The sequence below is a fragment of the Carettochelys insculpta genome, chromosome 22 (genome assembly GCF_033958435.1).
Source record: "Carettochelys insculpta isolate YL-2023 chromosome 22, ASM3395843v1, whole genome shotgun sequence".
Classification (NCBI taxonomy): Eukaryota; Metazoa; Chordata; order Testudines; family Carettochelyidae; genus Carettochelys; species Carettochelys insculpta.
In genome coordinates, this window is record NC_134158.1 from 5,799,461 (window position 1) to 5,820,156 (window position 20,696).

Sequence of the window (20,696 nt, forward strand, 5' to 3'; positions counted from 1 at the left end):
CACACGAGGAGCTCCCAGGGCAGAGCAGCACGGCCCGAACCGGCCCCCCAGCCCAGATCAGATCCACCTTTGCAGGTGTGGCTGCCCACAGTCAGCCCCTGAGACCTCCCAACCCCCAACGCACACATTGAACCTTCTGCCGTCCCCCCCTCCACTCACCCTCCCCTACCCTCCACCCCTGGCCTTAGCCCCACACACCAAACCCAGCTGTGAGGTCGCCACTCCCACCCCCATCCTCCCCCGACCAAACCCTGCGCCAACATTGCAAGCAAACAAGAGTGAGGAGCACAGAGACACTCGGTGGATCACTCTCAGGTGTTTATTGCTACGAACTCTTTCTCATTTCCCAAACACCCCCGCAGTGACACAGAGCAGCGGCGTTTTCTGAGACAGGACGCGACTCCCACGAGCGACGCCGGGAAATTGTTCCTGGGGATTGGAGTGAAGCACCCACGAGGATAACCCCATTTCTCAGACACGCCGGGCGGGTGTGTGTCAAACCCGGTGAAATGGGAATGAGACGAGCGCTGGGGATGCACCTGGCGCTGCTGGAGTAGAACAATTGCTCAGTTTTGTTCCTCGGACGTGACACGGAGATGTCACAGGGCAGGAACTGGGACAGGTGCGACTCCCCCGCCCGGCGCCGTCTGCTGCCCCTGGGCTGGGAGCTGGGCTAGTCTGAGGGCAGCAAACTGCCCTGGGCAGCACCAGGCACTTGGTGTGTGTCGGTATTTCCCACCCGCCTCGCCCGGCGCTGGGGCCCTTTGTCACCGCGCACGGGAGGGGCAAACCCACGGGAGGAGCCAGTGGGTTCTGCGCGGCCCGGCTGGGCCCCGCTCACGCCCTGGGGCTGGGCTCGCACCCCCACACCCGGCTGGCCCAGCTGCTGAGCCCCTTCCCCAGCCCCCCCAGCTGAGGCTGCAGCGCAGAGCGGCTGCACGCACAGCAGGGCCCCGGCCCTCTCCCCTGCCCAGCGCTGCCCCTGGGGCCGCTGCTGCCCCTCCGCGGGCAGAGACTCCCCAGGGCAGGAAATGTGCCAAGTGCCCAGGACCCCCACTGGGCCTCTCCCCTCACTGGGCTCCTCTCCTGCCACCTCTTATCTCAGAGGCTCTTCCTCCTGGGGCCTCTCCCCTCCCCACATCACACCCACCCCACAGTTCTCCCCTGGGGATCTCGGCTCCTCCTTTCCCGCACTGCAGCCCCCTCCTCCCCCCACCCTCAGCATCAACCCGACCCTGCCCCCACCCGACCCACACTGCCCTGCCCCCACAGCCTGCAGCTGCTCCCCCAGCCCCTTCGCTGCCCTCCCCCTCCCAGCTCACAGGCCTGGGCACTGACGGGGGGGGCAGGCGGGCGATGCCCTTTAGACATCCCCAAGGGAGCAGGGCTGGGGGCTGGTCAGTGCTGGGAGGGGTCAGTCTGTGCCGCGGGGTCACTGCCAGGGACAGAGATTCCCTGCAGCTGCGCTGGGAGGGGGCAGATTGTCAGGGGAGCCGCGTTTGTCCCCCCAGGGTTGAGGCCAGGACAGAAGAAAGGGCGGAGGGGCCCGGAGAAGGTGCGGGTGAAAGTGAAGAGATGGGACCTGTCAGTCACATTGTAAAATGAGACCTCGCCCGCCTCGTAGTCCAGGAAAATCCCCACCCGGCCGGGCCTGGCGCTCACGGGGAGGGGGGTCGGGCGGGAGGTGCAGGCCTTGTATCCCCCGTCCCTCAGCCACACGGCCCAGTATCCATCCTCAGGGGTGAGTGTGACCTTCCCCTTCCTGCGCACAGATTCCCTGCACACCCCCAGCTCCCACCCAGTCTTGTCTCCCACCTCCACCTCCCAGTAACACCTCCCGCCCGTGAGCCGCTCCGCGCCCAGCACACAGGGACAAGGATCAAATCTCTCAGGGTTGTGGGGCAGATCCTGGCGTCTGGCTCCAAATCTCACATTTTTCCGATCCTCAGACAGGGCGAGGTTGGGATGAGCCGTGTCTGGATCCAGAGTGACGTCCACTGGGGAGAGTCACAGAGTCAGTGCAGGGGCAGGGCTGGTCCCTGGGCTCAGAGGGAAATGAACCTGCGCCCCAGTGATCACTCTGGGGGTGTTGTCTGAGGGGGGGTCAGGGCCCCTCTGCCTGTGAGGAGACACTGACGGGGAAGGGCAGGGGGAGCAGGGGAGGGGCAGGTGATGCGTGAAGCGGGAGGGGGATGGGTGACATGATGGCAATGGGGGGCTGAGGACCAGACCCCTAAGCCCTGAGACGGATGACGGGAGGTACCGGGGGCTGCAGAGGGTGAGGGACGGGGCAGGCACCACAGTGGGGCAGGAAGGGCGGGGCTGAGGGGTGTGAGGTGATGGGGAGCTCCCATGGGGCAGGGGACCAAGGGGGGGGACAGGTGATGGGTGGGTGGCTGGGGGGTGGGGCAGGTGCCAGTGCCACGGGGGGCAGAGAATGGGCAGCCCCAGGGCACAGAGTGAGGCAGGCGCCCAGGGGCCGAGGGACTGGCCGGGGCAGGGCAGCCCCGGTGGGGGGGAGGAGGGAAGGAGGAGGCGGGAGCCAGGTGCTGCAGGGGGGAGGGGAGGAGCAGGGGCTGGGGGCAGAACGGGGCGATGGGAGGGGCAGCGCTCGGGTGATTAAGGGGCAGGAGGAGGGGCAGTTCCAAGCCCAGACAGGAGTGAGGGGCTGGGCTGGGGCCAATAACGGGAGCTGAGGGGATTAGGTGGCCCAGGGCCCAAGGGGAGGGCAGGAGCCGGGCTGGACTCTGGGGCACAGAGCAGGGGGGGGAGGGGCAACACCCAAGCACATGGTGGGTGACCAGGGGCAGGAGGAGGAGGAGGCACCAGGGGGAGGGGGCAGGGGGGAGGGGGCAGGGGAAGGAGACAAAGGGGATGAGAAGTGGGGAAGGTACCATGGGGTGGGGGAGGGGGAGGAGTGAGGCAGATCTCAGGAGACACCAGGGCAGTGAGGGGAGGGGCAGTTATTGAGGGGAGAGAGGCAGGAGCGGAGGGTGCCAGGAAGGGGGAGGGGAGGGGCAATAAGCAGGAGGGATGGGGATGGGTGGGGCAAAGGGGCAGCTGCAAGGAGGGCAGAGGGGGAGGGGCAGCACCAGGGGGCCGAGGGGGACAGAGAACAGGGGAGCGGGGGGGCAGGAAGTGGGTTGAGGGGAAGGACAGGCCCTAGGCAGCCAGACAGGTGAGGGGATGTGGGCACCAGGGGGCAGAGGAGCAGTGAACAGAGGGGCTGGCACCAGGGGACCAGAGGGGGAGGGGTGCAGGTGTCAGGGAGGTGGGAGGGGAGGGGAGGGGAACAGGACAGAAGCGGGGGTGAGGGGAGTGACAGGCAGCAGTGGTGGGGGGAAGAGGGGAGGGGCTTATGCTTCGGGGAGATGAGGAGCCAGGGCAGGAGGAGGAAGGGGAACAGGACAGCACCGGGGGCAGGGTGGGGGAGGGGAGATGTGGTCTCTCTGGGGGAAGGGGAAGGGAAGGGGCAGTTCTGGGCATTGGGGGCAAGAGAAGCACAAGGTTGGGGGTGAAAGTCGGGGGCAGAGGGGGCAGCAGATGGGTGGCAGCAATGGGACGGGGAGGGGCAGGTGCCCGGAACAGAAGAGGGGGCAGAGGGGAGAGGCAATGGGGGCAAGAGGCCAGAGGGGAGAGAAGGGAAGGGAGGGGCAGGTTCCCACAGGGATTTCCATAGATCCCCCCCACCTCCGAGAAGATCCCCCCCCGCCCAGTCCGAGGCAGCGCTGCCTGGTCAGTGGCGGGCTGGAAACGTGAATGGAAATTGGCTGGGTCAGAGCCTGTCACAGAGCAGCAGAAAACCCTTGTGCCGGGGACGCAGACAGGGCAGGCGTAGGACCCAGAGGGGCTCCCACCCGGATGGTGTCTGTGACGGTGTCGGGCGGTTGGGTGGGTGCATCGGTCGACCTGCCCCTGGCAGACGATGGGGGTGAGCAGGGGGGAGGGAGCTCTCCCCTCACTGCTCCTGAGGAGCCCGGCCTGGGGGAGGCTCCAGGCCCAGACTGTCCATCCAGGAACCCTCCTGCCCTGCTGGGACCCAGCACATGGAGCTGTGCTGCCAGGGAGCCAGTCTGGCTGGTGCTGGGTCACACATCGCTGCGGTACTGCTGGGGGTCAGGAAATGTCGTTCCCCTTGCGGTGTGGGTAAAGGGCAGCAGAGCTGTACTGAGCCGGCCTGAGCAAGGGGACCCCTCAGCGCTAATCTGTGCTGGGGCCGGCCAGGCTGAGCCCCGGCGTCTCTGGGCCTGGCCCTGCAGTGAGGAAAGTAACAGACTTGCTGGATCCCCAGAACCTCTACCACTGCAAAGGGAGCCCTGGTCGCCCCACTGAGCTGCACCCCCGCAGCAGGAGGGGTGGGTGCCTAGTGAAGAGAGAGATGGGGGGGAGGGTGTTTTGCTGACGCTCACAGGCACTGTCTGACCTGCCCCTCACTTACTCAGAAGTAAAGAGACTTCGAAGTTGCCCAGGCACTTTGAAGTATCAGTGGGTTAGTGGGTTAGTTTAACACTTCGAAGTTGCCATGGGGAGAATTAGCTTAATGAAGTGCTGCATATGCACTGCTGCACTTCATTAATAATCTCACCACACCCTACTTACCACGCTACCTTCGAAGTAGGGAGCTAGTGGAGACACAGCCCGAGAGTAGTTATTAACAGGTCACAGTCATGCGGGAAGGGCATAACAAGTGGGGTCCTGCAAGGGTCAGTTTTAGGGCCAGGGCTGTTCAATATATTCATCAACTATTTCAGTTTTGGCATAGAGAGTGCGCTTGCTAAGTCTGTAGATCACACCAAGCTGGGAGGGCTGGGAACAGCTTTGGAGGACAGGCACAGAGTTCCAAATGAGCTCAACAAACCAGAGAAACGGTCTGAGGAAAATAGGATGACGCTGAATAAGGACAAATGCAAAGTGCTCCACTTAGTGAGGAACAATCAGTTTTGCGCTTACAAACCGGGAAGAGACTCCCTAGCAAGGAGCACTGCAGAAAGGGTTCCAGGGTCAGAGTGGACCACAAGCTGAGTCAACAGTGTGAGGCTGCTGCAAAAAAAGCCAACAGGATCCTGGGATGTATTAACAGGAGAGTTGTGAGCAAGACACGAGAGTCGCTCTTCTGCTCTGCTCTGCGCTGATTAGGCTTCAGCTGGAGCACTGTGTCTGGCTCTGGGCACCATGTTTTAGGAAAGATGTGGGGAAATTCGAGATGGTCCAGAGAAGAGCAACTAAACTGATGGAAGCTCTAGAAAACGTGGCCTCTGAGAGAAGAGGAGAAGAACTGGGTTCGTTTGGTTGGAAAAGAGACGGCTGAGAGGGGACATGACAGCAGCTTTCAAGTATTTAAAAGCAGGTTACAAGGAGGAGAGAGAAAAATAGGTTGGAGGAGGTTCAGGCTGGACATTAGGAAAAGCTTTTCGCCGGGTGGTTAAACACTGGAATGAATTGCCGAGGCCAGTTGCCGAATCTCCCTGGGTTGGAGCTATTTCAGAGCAGGCTGGATAACTATCCAGCAGGGATGATCTAGACGGTGCTGGGTCCCGCCGTGAGGGCAGGGGACTGGACTCGATGACCCCTCGAGGGCCCTTCCAGTTCCATTGGTCATGGGACAGCCCTGTATTTAGGTCTCAGACGGGCGTCCCACCCCCTGCTGAACTACCCTGCCCTGCCCAGCGCAGAGACTTCTGCACTCAGCTGCAGTTCCGCCGTTAGCAGGGAGCTGCTGCACCGCCCAGGGAACGGCCACTCAGCTGTGGGGAGAAGAAACCAGGTGCCAGACAGCGCGTGCAGCGCTACTGACTGGCCGGCAGCAGGAGGAGCAGCCAGCCCAGCCCAGAGGCCCTACCAGGGTGTGTTGGGGGCACCGTCACCCCACCCATGTCCAGCCTCTCACCTGACCATAGGAGCAGCTGGGGGATGTGTGAGATTTGTTGTGTAACTTCCGGCTGGCTGGAGGGGCTGGCAGGGGGACTTTGGGGCTGGCTTGGTGTGCCTGACTGAGAAGGAAACCCCAGGCTGGCCTGGCTGGAAGCAGTTTGTCTGGGATTGGTTCTCTCGGCTGTGTCTGAGAAACCCCCTCAATATTACAGGCCCCACAGCGCAGCCCTCGCCCTGCGCCAGGAGAGGGGCACAGACACATCCTCCATTACCAGTCTGTGCAGCACCCAGCACACTGGGCCCAGTCTAGGCCTTGCAGCACCTGCTCAGCCAGGGAGAGATCAGGACGTCAGCGTCGCGAGGCCTGGAGAGATACCTGGGCAAGTGCCAGCAGGTGGGTGTGAACAGCCGGCAAACTCCCCAGCACTCAGTGCGTCAGCCTCCAGCCCTCACACAGCTCCCAACCTGCCAGCTGGGTCCACGTGTGCCCTGGGCCCCAGGCTCCCTCCAGACCCCCAGGCACCGAACAGCTGAACCTCCCAGCAGCATCCGCTCACCTGCAAACCTTCTCAGCGCTTCCGTCACGTCCAGACAAACGCGATACGTGTTCTTCAGGTCGGTCCACACGGCTTCTGGTTCCTGCAGTTTGGTACTTTCACTCCTGGGAAGAAAACATCCCGTCTTCACTCCGCTGCTCTGTGCACATCACCGCAGAGCCGCCGCCCCGTGCGTAGGAAGGAGGGACGTGGGGAACATACCTCCTCAGTGCGCTTCTCACATCCTGGCAGGGGAAAGAGACCCAGAGTTCTGAGTTAGAACCACGTGTAAAACCAGCGACTGCAGCTAGAACTCAGGCAGTAGAGCCAGTGTGCTCCCAGCTAGGAAATGAACCTCCCCTCTGGCCTTTACTGGTTTGGGGTCAAATCTCTCCTGGCCGCGTTTCCCAAACCGTGTTTCATGGAACACTGATGTTCCACGCAACGTGACTAGGTGTTCCCTGGAGAAATGTCGATTCTGGTGAGACTTTTCCTTCTCAAATGTCAACTAACTAATGACGTGTGTATCTAAAATACTGAGGTGTTTGAATAGCATTGAGATTGTTGGCACAGTAATGTTTATAACACACTCGTAACAGTGACGTCGTTATGTAACGCATGCCCAAGCAGAAATGCAAAAACCCTCTTCTCATTAAAAGCCTGTCACGTGTCCTTTTTTGTTTCCAGTAGTTGATGTCAGTGTAAGAGAAATTTAAGGGCACAGATCTCCCCCGGGGCCCTGTCCCATCACCGCATGTCTCGGAATCGGGATTTGTAAAACACATCCGGCCCTCTGCTCTGGGTCGGGGTGAATAAAATACAGCCCACAGGCTGAATGTGGCCCTTCAAGCCGTCAGGTCTGGCCCACAAGAGCCTCCCTCAGGCTCCCTGCCAGCCCCGCCCCCCATCTGTGCTCAGAGCAGCTGGCTGAACACTGCCAGGCCGGAGAGGGGGGCTTCATCAAACTTCCCCAGCAAAGTATTCAGCCAATGGGAGGTGCCTGTCTGCAGGACTGGAGGCGGCAAATGACTCCTCCCGCCTCCGGAGTCACTGTGTTCAGAGTCAGCCACACACGGCCCCTGCAACCAGTACAGGGCCATGGAAAGAAGGGGCCCTGGCTGAGGAACCAGCTGGGCTGCTGGCTGGGAGCCACGCAAGGATGCGTCTCTTGGCAGAGCCTGCCTGTGGCACCCCAGCTGCTGCCAACCCTCTGCTCCCCACCCGCACCCCTACACCATGTAACCCAACCCTTACACACCTCTGTGCCCATAACCCCACACAGTTCTTACACCCGATGGGATGGAGTGGGGGGTGCATGTGAGACGCAGGCTGGATGGGTGTGAGACAAGCAGAGCAGCTCCCAGCGACTAAGGATGACCCTGGGGCTGTAACCTAGGCTGGCAGGTAACACCTCTGCCCTGAACAAAGAGCAGGGAGGACCCGAGCTGGGTTTGAATCAGAGGCGGCAGTTAGACGCTGGGGGAAGAGAGAGTTGGAAGGCAGCCAGCCCGGTGATGGGGGAAGCTCCACCCCAGAGGGGCACCCCTCCAGCTCCTCTCCCCAGGACAGGTTGGAATGACTGTTTCTGACGGCTGTACTGACACCTCTGTGCTGACCAGTGCCTCTGTCGCCTAATGAACCTCCTGTTCTACCTGCTGAGTGAGAGTCACACCTGCCTGTGGATGGGGTGCAGTGCCTGGGGACCCCTGAACCCCATCACACCCCCATCTCCAGCCATCAGTCACAACCCAAACCCTCTGCACCCCTGTGCCCATAACCCCTCTCTGTCCTTACACCCGCATCTGCCGCCCCCACTCATAACCCAAACTCCTGAACACCTGACCCAGGTCGCACACCCTTCTCCACCCATGCCCCTGACCTGGGTCACACCCCTCCTTCACCTAAACTCCCTCCCAGATCCAACAACCCCTGCTGCTCCCACTCCCTTACCCCAAGCTCCCTTGTGCGCCCAGCCTACGCCCCACCCCCGGCACCTCCTCTCCATTAACAGCATGGAAGAGCGCAGCCCTCAGCCACTTACAAACTCCTGCAGTGGCCCCATTCAAAGCTATTGCCTGTCCCCGATCTGGAGTCAGAGCAAGGAAGGGCCGAGCCTGTTATCACTTCAGCTCAACCGCTCCGTCGCCCCAGCCCCGGACCTGCGCGATCAGATCCCCTCTCGCACCCCTGCGATGCTCACAACAGATGGAGCCCTCGGCCTGAGCGCCTGTTTGTCAGTGACCCGCAGGACGGGCCGAGCCGCAGCGCTGGAGGGTGGAGAATTCCGAGGCTCTCTCACCTGCAGCAGCTCAGCAGCCGGCTGCCGACACTTCTCCTCCAGCTCTGTGATGAGCCGCTGCAGAGAGGCGCTTTGCTGGGAGAGTTTGGCGACGTTTGCCTGCAGCCTCTGCAGAGCCTCCCTCTCCTCCCGCGCCAGTCGCTGCAGCAGCAGCTGCTCCTCCTCTCTCAGCAGCCTGTGCAGTTTGCTAAACTCACCCGCAATCGTCTCCCGCTTCTGCTGCGCTGTCGCCTGCAGAGAGAACAGCAGGAGGGGCGGAGAGAACACGGGAGCCAGACGCTGAGCGACGCAGGCTGGGCCGGGCAGGGACAAGCCCGGCAGTGCGGCGGAGTTAGGACGGTTACTGCTGTGGGCACGGACCAGACAGGGGCTGGCTGAGGGCAGAGTTCACGGGGTCAGTTCCACAGCGGGGTTGTCCGGGGTCTGTAAAGCCGCAGTACGTTATTGCGGGGGCAGGGGAGGGACCCAGCAGACTGGGGAGAAATGGAGGGAAGAGGAGAGATTTACGGGGGGCTGCACAGGGGTCTGGGGGGGATCTGGGTGCCCAGCGCTGGGCGCTCCCACACTCAGGCTCGCCAGCCAGGGGGGAAGGGGTTAAACAGGGCAGTTGCTCCTGGACCCAGCATGTCACAGGGGCCTGGAGCTCCAGCCACCACAGCCGCCAAGGCAGCAATGGAGTTGGCCTGAGCTCCAGACCCCTTCCAAATGCTGTGGAGCGCAGTGGTGCCGCTCCTCACGCGGCTCTGGGACTGGGACTGAACGCCCTAAGCCCCGCCCCTTCTGTCCTTTGTCCCACCCCTTTTGTCCTTGGCCCCGCCCCTTCTGTCCTTGGCCCCGCCCCCTCAGAGGGGCAGGGTGCCAGGCCCCCCCATCTAGTCCCCAGACCACAGTGGGTGTTGGCACCGCTGCACACGCCCAGGGGAGCCCCTGCAGCAGGAGGACCACATGGAGATGGACCTATCGCACAGAACGGGAAGGGACCTCGAGAGCTCATGGAGTCCAGTCCCCATCCTCACGCCAGGACCAAGCACCAGCCCAGGGTGCGGGTGATGCTCCTTCCCTGACAAACCTGCCCAGCCCTGTGATGTTCCACACTGAGGGGCAGGTGCCAACAGCCCTTTGGGTGCCAGCCTGGGGCTCTCGTGGGGGTTGGGCTCCCAGCATATTGTCCGTGCTGGCCGTGGCCTCACCCAGCCTGGCCAAGTGTCCCGTGCCCAGTGCCCAGCCAGTGTCTGCCTCACCCGGCCTGTGCTGCTGAACCAGCACAGACATTTCCCCCAGGGGGCCGTCCCCCGGCTACCGACGAGCTCAGGGCAGGTCACGGGCACAGCAGCAGGTGCCGGGACGAGGTGCCCACCCGAGGGCAGCAGAGGCTGTGAAGTGGCTGCGCTCTGCCCGGCTGTACAGGACCGGCCCTGGCTCTGCTGGCTCAGGGTGTGCCCCTGCCATGGAGGCGTGACCGTAGCACCTGCAGACATGTCCCCCCGAGCTCTGATCTGGCCGGCTCGGGTGCTGGGAGCAACGACGCTGCAGCAGCAGGGGCTGGACAAGCCCACCCAGGCCCCGGGGCAATGGCGGGTGCCCATCCCCAGCTGGCTGGTGGGGCCGGGCAGACGCAGCCGTGGGGCGGATTCCCCACAGAGCTCCACACCCGCCCCAGTTCCACAGGCACAAGAGCTCAGCCCCCAGCTCAGCCGCTGAGAGAGGTCGGAGCTCACCCCCGGGGGACCCCTCTGCTCAGTGCCCAGCTCCAGTGCCGGACGCGGGGGTGGGGCAGACAAGCTGCAGGGACTTTGGGTGGGGGAGGGAACAGCCCTTCTCCTCCAGGCTGCAGAGACACAGGGGAGCAATTTCACGAGGGTCGGACGCCTGTCGGCTGCAGGCGGAAAACAGGATCCGTGTGACAGTGAAACGCTGCAGCCGCCCCTGAGAACGCGCCCCCGGGGTAGAGCACAGGGTGAGTGTGCACCACCGCAGACGGGCCAGGAACGGGCTGTGCCCAGATCCCCCAGAGACACAGCCCGGTCCTGCCTCCAGCACGCCTGGGTCACGGGCTCAGCAACTGGAGCAGGTTCCTCGCCTCGTGCTGGAGCTGCACAGCCTCTGCCCCTGGGAACGCTGCAGGGGGAGGGCTCAGGGCAGAGGAACCCAGACACCCACCTGCCACGCTGCGGTTTTCTTCTCCTCTTCGGACGTCAGCGCAAGGGCCTGCGCCAGCTGCTTCCTGAGAGGGCCCAGGGCTCCCTGGAGCTTCTCCTGCAGGGGCATCGCATGTGATAAACAGCCGTTAGTCTCACAGACCTATTTATTAGGTAACGAGCTTTTGTGGGTAAGAGCCACTTCTTCACATTTGGAGCAGAAATGAGACTATAGATGTCGATATCTCAGCATTTTCCAAACTACTTTGGCCATTGAACACCTTTGGGTTTGGAATATATTGAAGGAACACAGAGATGCTGGTTGGGAGGTGGGAAGGGGAGGGAGTTTCAAACCAAAAAACTGCTGCACATAATGCTGAAAAGTTCATTTCAAAGAGTTAGGGTTTTTTAGATGTCTTTCAGTTTCCAAAGACCAAATAAGAAGAAGAGAAAATCCCCTCAATAAGCAGCCAATGTCCTGGTAGGACAGGAAGCAACCCTGGAATTAAGTGTAAAAATAATGCACAAACCTAAAGAAACCATCAATAGAACAGCTGAAAGAAAGATGGTGAGTGTCCTTTTTTTGGACAAAAATGGAAAAGACAACAGTGTTCAAAAAAGGCCTGTCTTCCCTTCAAGCTTAAAAATATTTTTATGCAAAAGAAACACAAAACAAATCAGGAAAGGGAAATATTTTTTAATTTTGTGTTTTTATAAATTATTATTTTTACGAAAAGGTTCTGGACAATAAAATCAGTAACATTTGACAGGTTTTTTCATGGGACGAGTGTTCTTGCCTCTCTTTTTCAGCACAAATTGCATAATAACTCTATTATTATGAATGTTATTAATATATCTAACCTATATCTCAATACTATTCAAACACCTGAGTATTTCTGAATCACACATCATTTCTAATGTCATATTTCACAGGGAAAACTCTCGCTGGCATTGACATTTTCACAGAGCGCCAATCACGTCACGTGGAACCCCAGTGGTCCCCAGAACACTGATTGGCAAATGCCTCTTCTCTCAGCAGGGCGTCACACTGGCAATGCTGGGGCAAAAAAGGTCTGGGTCTTCTCCCAATGCGCCCAGGGCTCACCCCTCTGCCCACAGCCCCAGTGTTCACCCTTCTGGTAACCACCCCACTGCCCACAGCCCCAGTGCTCACCCCTCTGGTAACCACCCCACTGCCCACAGCCCCAGTGCTCACCCCACTGCCCACAGCCCCAGTGCTCACCCCTCTGCCCACAGCCCCAGTGTTCACCCCTCTGGTAACCACCCCACTGCCCACAGCCCCAGTGCTCACCCCTCTGCCCACAGGCCCAGTGCTCACCCCTCTGGCAACCACCCCTCTGCCCACAGCCCCAGTGCTCACCCCTCTGCACACAGCCCCAGTGCTCACCCCTCTGGTAACCACCCCACTGCCCACAGCCCCAGTGATCTCCCCTCAGGTAACCAGCCCCTCTGGAAACCAGCCCCCTTTCATTCAGCTACCTATCTGGAACCAGCCAGCTGTGAATGGCCATCCTTGTGCTCAGGAGGGGAATAAACCTGGGTCCTGCTGGGATGTAATGAAGCAAAGTGTAGAGCATTTCCTACCTTGTACTCCTGGGCAGCCTCCTCGATGGGAACCACCGAGTGGGACTTGTGCTCCCGGGATTTCTCGCACACCAAGCAAATGGCTTCTCCATCCTCCTCACAGAAGAGTTTGAGGCGTTCCTCATGTCTCTCGCACTGACCCTCCTTTGGCCCCTTCCCTGCCTTTAGCTCCAGCTCCCTGAGCTTTTCGACGATGTTGTGCAGCTGGGTGTTGGGCTTGAACTCCCCTGTCTGGAAGGGGGCTCGGCACTGGGGACAGGGCAGGCGTCTCTCTGGGCCCCTTTCCTCACAGTACCGGGTGAGGCAGGCTTGGCAGTAGTTGTGCCCACAGGCTATGGTCACTGGCTGGGTCAGGTACCCCAGGCAGATGGAGCAAATGGTATCGTTTCCTATGTCCCCTGCAGTAGATGTAGAGGCCATGGCCGTCAGGGGAGTTTCTGTCCTCCTGGCCTGTTGCTCTGCCAGTGGCGGCTTGTGCTGACGCTGACGGAGAAGTGGAGGAAGAGGAGGAGGCAGGAGGGAAATGTGAAAGTGGAACTGAACACGGGGCAGGACAGAGGAAGCGGGAGGGACATAGAACAGGAATGGTGTGGGGAGATGACAGGGTGGGGAAGCAGAGGAAATGGAGAAGGGGGGAGAATAGGATCACATCTGAGCTCTCTCATGGTGGAAGCCAGGAAGACTCAGCCTATCCCCTGCTCCACCGGCAGCTGTGTGTGTCCAGCCACCCACACTGAGCTCAGCCCCCATCTCTGCAGCTGGAGCTACTGACCTGTCAGTCTGTAAGAGGCGGAGCTGCAAAGACTCAAACTCTCAGATCGGGCACCAAGGGGATGTAACTCGCTCTCCCCAGGGTCACTAGTGCACTGAGGGGCTCTTGGCTCTTTCGGGAGAGGAGGGGGTCACAGCGCTCATGTAGACAGGCAGGCAAGACTACAGGTGCTTTGGAAATGTCTGTACAGATCAATGCCACAGAGCACTAAGGACTCAAACCCCCTCCTGTTCTGAACCTGACATAAAGGAAGGCCTGTAAAGGGTTAACCCTTAGAGAGGTCTCTGTGGGGAGCAGCCAGGTGAGCCAGTGGGGAAAAAGGGGGATATTGGAAGTGAAGCGGTGGCCTGCTGAGAAAGGGTCTTTCTGCTGGGCTGAAGTCGAGACTCAGACAAGATGCTTAAGCAGGATGAATGACTCCAGTAAATATCCTGGCCATCTCCCAAGCAGAGCATGGACGTGTGAGTAGAGAGGAAATGTTTAGTTAGGTGTGATCAGGTTATTTTAAATTCAGTTTGCTATGGGACTTTCCAGGCTGGTTGATGTTGTTTTCCCCTGTGCACTGCAACTTCTAATCTGAATCCCAGAGAAGTAATTCTCTGTGCAACAACCAGAATGTTTTGAATTGTTGTCTTATATCCAGCAACCAAGGATGCTTATTTACTTCCTTGGCATTTTTTCCATCGTTTGTTTGGTGAATAAATTAGGGGGTTTTAAGGCAATGATTTCAATTCTGTTCCATAGAGGAGCGTCTGTTTGTATGCTGCCCGAAGTGAGGTCAGCTATCAGATTACAGCCCATTTCTTCTGTTCCCAAGGTATCTCTTAAGGAAAGGGGAAAGCTTGGGGTTACTCCACAGGGTAATATCCAAGCATGCCTTCCTGGGTTTTAAGGGGGACTTTTCACTGGGTGGTGGCGGCAATTATCCCCCTTCCCCCTGCCCCAGGGTCAAGGAATCTGTGAGCTTGGGGAGCTTTTTAAGCAGCCTATAAAAGCAAGGTATTTTGAAAGTTTTGCAAGCCCCCACTTACTGCCCTCAGCATGTCAGAGTAGGGAGGCAGCCCTGACAGACCCTCTTTGCTCCCTATGGCAGGTTTTGTCCAAGTCCCTCTCTCCTTTTGAGAGTGTAAACCAGAGAGTGTTTAGTCCTTGAGCTCTGACTAGCAAGCAATGAAGGCTCCCTGCAGGCCTGCACTGCAGCTCAGGCTTTCTTTGCACGATTACATGCCAGGCTACCATATGTGACCTTTCTAAAAAGAGGATATGCTTGAGAGGGAGTGTATCTGTATCAGTATCTACCCACTCATCTTTCATGAATGTACAAGGTATAACATGTAAATACAAGGTGAGTGGGTAGATACTGATACAGACACACTCCCTCTCAGGGGTGTCCTCTTTTTTAGATGGTAACACTACTGACATTGATGTTATTAAATACCATACAGAGAACTCTACTAGGAAAGGCGCTGTTGCTAGCCCATGCAAATCGTGTGAAAGGCCAGAATGACGGGTGCCTGAACAGCCAAATTCTCAGCGTGAAGAGTCGAAGTTTCAAGCAGAACATCAGTCGGGGGTTTTAGTGCAGTGACAGCAGCTCTGTCTTGCTAAGGGCTCTCTGCAGTGCTGACATGGACTTCAGTAGAAACAGGATCAAGCCTGCCAGGCAATGGAATTGGGGAGCTTGATTCCAGGCAAACAATGAGTATTGGCAATAAAGTGGTCCATTTCCTCCATTCTCTCCTTAGTTCCTGGTTCTCCTTCTTCAACAGGAAGCAGTTCCTGGCTCCCTGGCCAAATTCAGCTGCCTGGCTCAGCCCCTTCCACACCAGGGCCCCAGAGCTGGAGACCCATTGCCCTCACTTACCTTTAGACCCTGAATCACCTCTGGCTGTACGGACCATGGAGCACGTTTAAGTGAGCAGGTAAATCTGTATCTTTGTGGCTACGTCTACACGTGAAGCCTACATCGAAGTAGCTTATTTCGATGTAGCAACATCGAAATAGGCTATTTCGATGAATAACGTCTACACGTCCTCCAGGGCTGGCAACGTCGATGTTCAACTTCGACGTTGCGCAGCACCACATCGAAATAGGCGCAGCGAGGGAATGTCTACACACCAAAGTAGCTCACATCGAAATAAGGGTGCCAGGCACAGCTGCAGACAGGGTCACAGGGCGGACTCAACAGCCAGCCGCTCCCTTAAAGGGCCCCTCCCAGACACAGTTGCACTAAACAACACAAGATCCACAGAGCCGACAACTGGTTGCAGACCCTGTGCCTGCAGCATGGATCCCCAGCTGCAGCAGCAGCAGCCAGAAGCCCTGGGCTAAGGGCTGCTGCCCACGGTGACCATAGAGCCCCACAGGGGCTGGAGAGAGAGCGTCTCTCAACCCCTCAGCTGATGGCCGCCATGGCGGACCCCGCTATTTCGAAGTTGCGGGACGCGCAATGACTACACGGTCCCAACTTCGATGTTGAACGTCGAAGTAGGGCGCTATCCCCATCTCCTGATGAGGATAGCGACTTCGACGTCTCACCGCCTAACGTCGAAGTTAACTTCGAAATAGCACCCGACGCGTGTAGCCGTGACGGGCGCTATTTCGAAGTTAGTGCCGCTACTTCGAAGTAGCGTGCACGTGTAGACACGGCTTGTATCACCCAGCACAGCCCGCCAAGCTCTCACATGGAACGCACAAGGAAAACCAAAGGAGGAAGACATCGGACAACTTGGAGAAGGTCTACTGAGACTGAAGGATGACTGGGGCACTCTGGGCTCAGCTAGAAGCTTTGTCCCGAGACAGAGTGAAGTGGAGGGCACTTGTAGTTGACCCAGGCTCCACGCGGAGTACAAGGGTTTAAGTCAAGTAAGTCATAGATGAGCGAGCCAGCCAGGGCCTGGGCCTGCAAACCCTTGTATATGAATCTGTGCTCTGGTACCGGGGGCTGCTGTGACTAAGGGCTGCTGGGGAATGGAGGTGGGAGACAGGGAGATGCAGTTGTGCGGGTATCCGTGTCTCCGAGCATCTGTATTAAGCAGCAATGCTGCGCCCCGTGTGGGCTGTTTGCTCCCCCTCCTGTGCCTGTGCTTCCTGTTTTGGGAGGAGCTGGGTGAGGGGAACTCACGTGATTTACAAGACTCCAGCCGGTCAGGTCCCACCTCTCCAGGGTGCTCCCTGCACCCCGTGACAGGACGCTGTGGTCTGCCGCTCCCGAGTCTCTGTGTTCAGCACCGCCCAGGGGGTAACTGAACCTCACACTTGGCCATGAAACTCCGATGGGGGGGAGGGGAGGGCTTCCTGTGGGGGCTGGGGCCAGCCCTGGGACAGTCTCCAGCTCTGCCCGCCCCAGCGCCGGAGCGGCTGCCTGCAGCTCAGCAGAGAGCCCCAAGCACAGGGCTGTGACTGGGCAGGGAAGTGACTGTGCCCCCCCGGCTCCCCCTTCCCCAGCGCTGCTCCCAGGGGTGGGGCTGTCACTCTCAGAGGGGTTTGCCCCAACCCCATCCCCCAGCTCAGTGCTGGGGCAGGGTTGTCACTCGCAGAGGGTGTAGCTCAGAGAGTAGCTCACTCACTCACGTTCCCGTTGTGTTTCTCTCTAGGGGTGCGTCTACACTAGCCAGCTACTTCGAAGCAGCCAGCACAACATCGAAATAGCACACGTCACGTCTACACGCGCCGTGTGCTATTTCGACATTGAAATCAACGTTAGGCGGTGAGATGTCGAAATCGCTATCCCCATCCGAAGATGGGAATAGCACTCTACTTCGATGTTCAACTTCAAACTAGGGCATGTGTAGACGATCCGCGTCCCGCTACTTCAAAGTAGCGGGATCCTCCATGGCGGCCATCAGCTCAGGGGTTGAGAGACGCTCTGTCCAGCCCCTGCGGGGCTCTATGGTCACTGCGTGCAGCAGCCTTTAGCCCAGGGCTTCTGGCTGCTGCTGCTGCAGCTGGAGGTCCATGCTGTGTGCACAGGGTCTGCAACTGGTTGCCAGCTCTGTGGATCTTGTGCTGTGCAGGTCAAGTGTGTCTGGGAGGGGCCCTTTAGGGGAGCGGCTTGGGGCTTTGCTGGCCCCATATTTCAACAGGGAGCGCTTGTGTGTGTGGACGCTCCACATTTCCTTCTGGGGCGGCTCCTTTCGATGTTCCCCGTCGCTACTTCCACATGGAACGTCGACGTCACCAACCCTGGAGGACATGTAGAAGATACACATTGAAGTAGCCTATTTCGATGTCCTTACTTCGAAATAGGCTACTTCAAGGTAGTGTGCTAGTGTAGACGTAGCCTAGGTCTCCCCTGCAGCAGGGAATCAGGGCCCCAGCATGCCTTCACCATGTGCTAAAATGCAGGTGCTGAGCATGCCCTTAACCTCTAGCATTTCACAGGCCCAATAAAGACATCACTAAGCTCCAGGGCAGTTTGTTTCCCCTGTTCCTTGGTTGCAATCCCTCCCCTCCTGTCCTACAATGCTTTACAATGCTGCTGCCACATTCCTTATATCCTCCCCCCAGCCGAGAATTTGACGTCCTGGCAAATCACACTTTTGATTATAACATCCACATGAATTCCCCTCTAATGGCCTGAGAAAGCTCACTATGGCTTTCACAAGTCTTTGTGCCAGATGTGTCACATCTTCCCCAACTACTCCAGGTGCCTCATAAGTTTGTCTATTTATGGGCTTTATGACTGTATCTCGCCTATTGAGCGTGGGGATAACAGGGGTTGCAGGATCCTCTTATGACGGTAGGGATAAGAGGCGTTCATTCGGGGACTCCCTTTCTACCCATATTGGCCCTTATGTCTCTTGCTCACAGACTGGGATGTCCTGGACAAAAACATCTCTGTCGGCTAATTGGGGTGTATCTGCACATGCTTGGTTCTCCTCCGAACTGTCGGTAAATGGGACAGATTCATCATCCCAGACGAGTCTTGTTGTAGAAGGGGGGTTTCCAGCCCTGGGCGTAAACACTTCTGCTCTGGGATTCAGTGCCAAAGGTGTTGCCCTTTCCCCATGTTCCCTTGATCGACTCTGGGATCTGGTTCCTCATTCTCTTCAGAGTCACTCTTGAAGGTGCTGGATAAGGGTAAATCATCTCATGTGTTGGGTAATGGATGTGCCCTTGCACTTTCTTTGCACCCCGGCCTTATGTCATAATTATGTCATAATCCATCTCTGAAGGTGCACCAACCAACTCCCCCACGGGCAGTAGGAGATTCCTATTTACGGTCTTCATTGGCCCTGATCTGCTCTCAGGTTTAATCTTGTAAACAGGTAGGTCCTTAAGTCTTTCCACCACCAGGTAGGGTGTTGCCGTCCATCTATCGGCAGTCTTCTGTTTGCCAGCAACCCCTAGATTCCGCAGGAGAACTCGGTCCCCAGGTTGGAGCTCCTGAAGGCGCACTCTTGCATCATACCGGTGTTTGTTACGATCTGTGTTCTTGCGGGCAGCTGACGTAGCCAAACGGTAGGCATCCCGCAGCTTTTCCCTTAATCGGGAAACATACTGCAGATGTGTCTCATAGCCTTCCCCATCCCCTGACACCCCAAAGCATAGGTCTATGGGTAGTCTGGGCTCTCATCCAAACATCAGCAAATACAGGGTGGCTCCAGTAGCGTCGTTCTTTGTGGCATTGTAGACATGCACCAAAAAGGCAACGTGTTGACTCCAGGACGCTTTCTGCTCCAGGCGCAATGTCCCCAGCATATCCAATAGAGTTTGGTTAAATCGTTCTGGCTGAGGGTCACCTTGTGGGTGGTAAGAGTTGTCCTGGACTTTTTTATTCCTGCCACTCTCAGCACCTCCTTTAGGAGGTGACTCTCAAAGTCTCGCCCCTGGTCAGAGTGTATCCGAGTTGGGAGTCCAAACACTGAGAAGTAGTTTTCCCACAATACCCATGCTACAGTGATGGCTCTCTGATCACGTGTGGGGTAGGCCTGAGTGTATCGGGTATAGTGATTGGTTACCACTAAGATGTTTCTGATATTCTTCCTATCCAGTTCCAGAGACCAGAAGTCAATGCACACCCCGGTCCGGCCCTCAGAGGACAATGCTGTGGAGACACAAGGCGAGAGTGGCCACCCATCAGTGCTGTTGTCTGGGACCGGGATCTCCACCTGCGCCATCCCCAGGCCATCCCCCGAGGTGGTGCCTCCCCTGACGATCCCCCCTTGGGGCTCCTGTGTGCCCGCCAGGACCTCCTCTGTGGGGCAATTGCTGGCTGCGGCCCAGCCCCCGCATCCCTCCCCGGTCGGGCAGGCTAGGGTGCTGTCCATGGGTGCAGGTGCTGTATGGCGCCGTGCTTGGGTCTGGGATGGGGCAGGGTATCGTGGGATAGGCCCTCCCACCCAGGCCACCTGATCCACCCGTCACCTACCTGGGCCTCTGGAAAACAGGTCCGAGGACACTGGCCTCAAGGGCACCTGCCTGGAGGTCCCAGAGCTGACTGTGATGAGTAATGGGCCCCCTCCTCCAAGTCGCTCCTGGCCCCTGCAGGTGTGGTTTGCCTGGAGGGTCCCGGCTGCTCCAGAGGGTCTATCTCCCGGTCAGGGTCTGGCTTGCCTGTGTCCACCTGCACCAACGGCTCTGGGACTTCCTTCAGGCCGAGGAGCTGTTGCAGCGCCCGGTAGTGTGGGCACCTCGGGCTGGCTCCAGCTCCTGATCGGCTGCGGGCATCCTTGGCCCAGCTGTAGGCCATCCGGAGCTCCTTAACTTTGGAGCGGACCTGAGCAGCCGTGACCTCGGGGTGTTCCCACTTCTGCAGCCCCAGGGACAGCTGCTCAAAGGCATCTGCATTGCGGGGCCTCCCTGTGCTGTGGAGCCGCACCTCCTCCTTCGCCCAGAGGCCGAGGAGGTCTTTTACCTCTGCCTCCATCCAGGACAGGCCCCTCCTTCTCTGGCCCTGGCTCTCCTCCGGCGACCCCTTGGGCTGGGAAGGGGGGCCTCCTGGGGCGCCCCAAAGTGCAGGGGACTCGCCACCCCGCTGATGGGCTGGGTGGCACGGCCGTCTGGCTGCTGGAGTGTGTATAGGGCTGAGCTCGTGCTTCTCGAGCCCTAGGCACACTCTCAGCCTCCTGCAGGGGGTTTCCAGAGCCTTGCGGCTTTAAGGGGCTGGCTCAGGGACCATAGAGCCCCGCTGGGGCTTGCTAGCACGTCTCCGGCGCTCCCTGGAGCCGCCGCCATGGTGGACCTGCAATTTCAAAATTGTGGGCCGCGGAGCGTCTACACATGCCCTATTTCGAAATTTTATTTCAAAAGGGGCCGCTCTTAACCCAATCCTGGATGGGAAGAGCGATTTCAAAATTTGGACCCACTTTCGCCGAAAACAATTTCGAAAGAGGCTGTTGAGCGTGTAGACGCTCCGCAGCCGCTTTCAAAACTGGGGCCACTTTCGAAATTGATTTCGAAATAGAGTGCTAGTGTACACGCACCCGTAGCGTCTCATATCCCCTGAGCTCTGTCAGTGCAGTAGGTAGATT

The 20,696-nt window shown here is 58.5% G+C and overlaps 1 protein-coding gene across 6 annotated transcripts; it reads right to left on the reverse strand.

Moving 5' to 3' along the window:
- Positions 1 to 263: 263 nt before the first annotated feature.
- On the reverse strand, positions 264 to 13,448 carry LOC142024899 (E3 ubiquitin-protein ligase TRIM11-like). 6 transcript variants are annotated; one of them, XM_075017228.1, is made up of 7 exons: positions 12,450 to 13,443; positions 10,867 to 10,962; positions 8,707 to 8,937; positions 6,630 to 6,652; positions 6,429 to 6,532; positions 1,933 to 1,997; positions 264 to 548 (listed from the first exon to the last, which is right to left on the reverse strand). In XM_075017228.1, exons 1-7 carry the CDS (start codon positions 12,867 to 12,869, stop codon positions 312 to 314), a joined length of 1,176 nt encoding a protein of 391 aa, XP_074873329.1. In that variant the 5' UTR covers positions 12,870 to 13,443; the 3' UTR covers positions 264 to 311. The 6 variants fall into 6 exon arrangements, with proteins under 6 accessions (XP_074873329.1, XP_074873330.1, XP_074873333.1 ...); XM_075017229.1 differs by having other exon boundaries at positions 265 to 545; positions 12,450 to 13,442; XM_075017232.1 differs by lacking the exon at positions 1,933 to 1,997 and having other exon boundaries at positions 366 to 545; positions 12,450 to 13,446.
- Between the last annotated feature and the right edge of the window lie 7,248 nt (positions 13,449 to 20,696).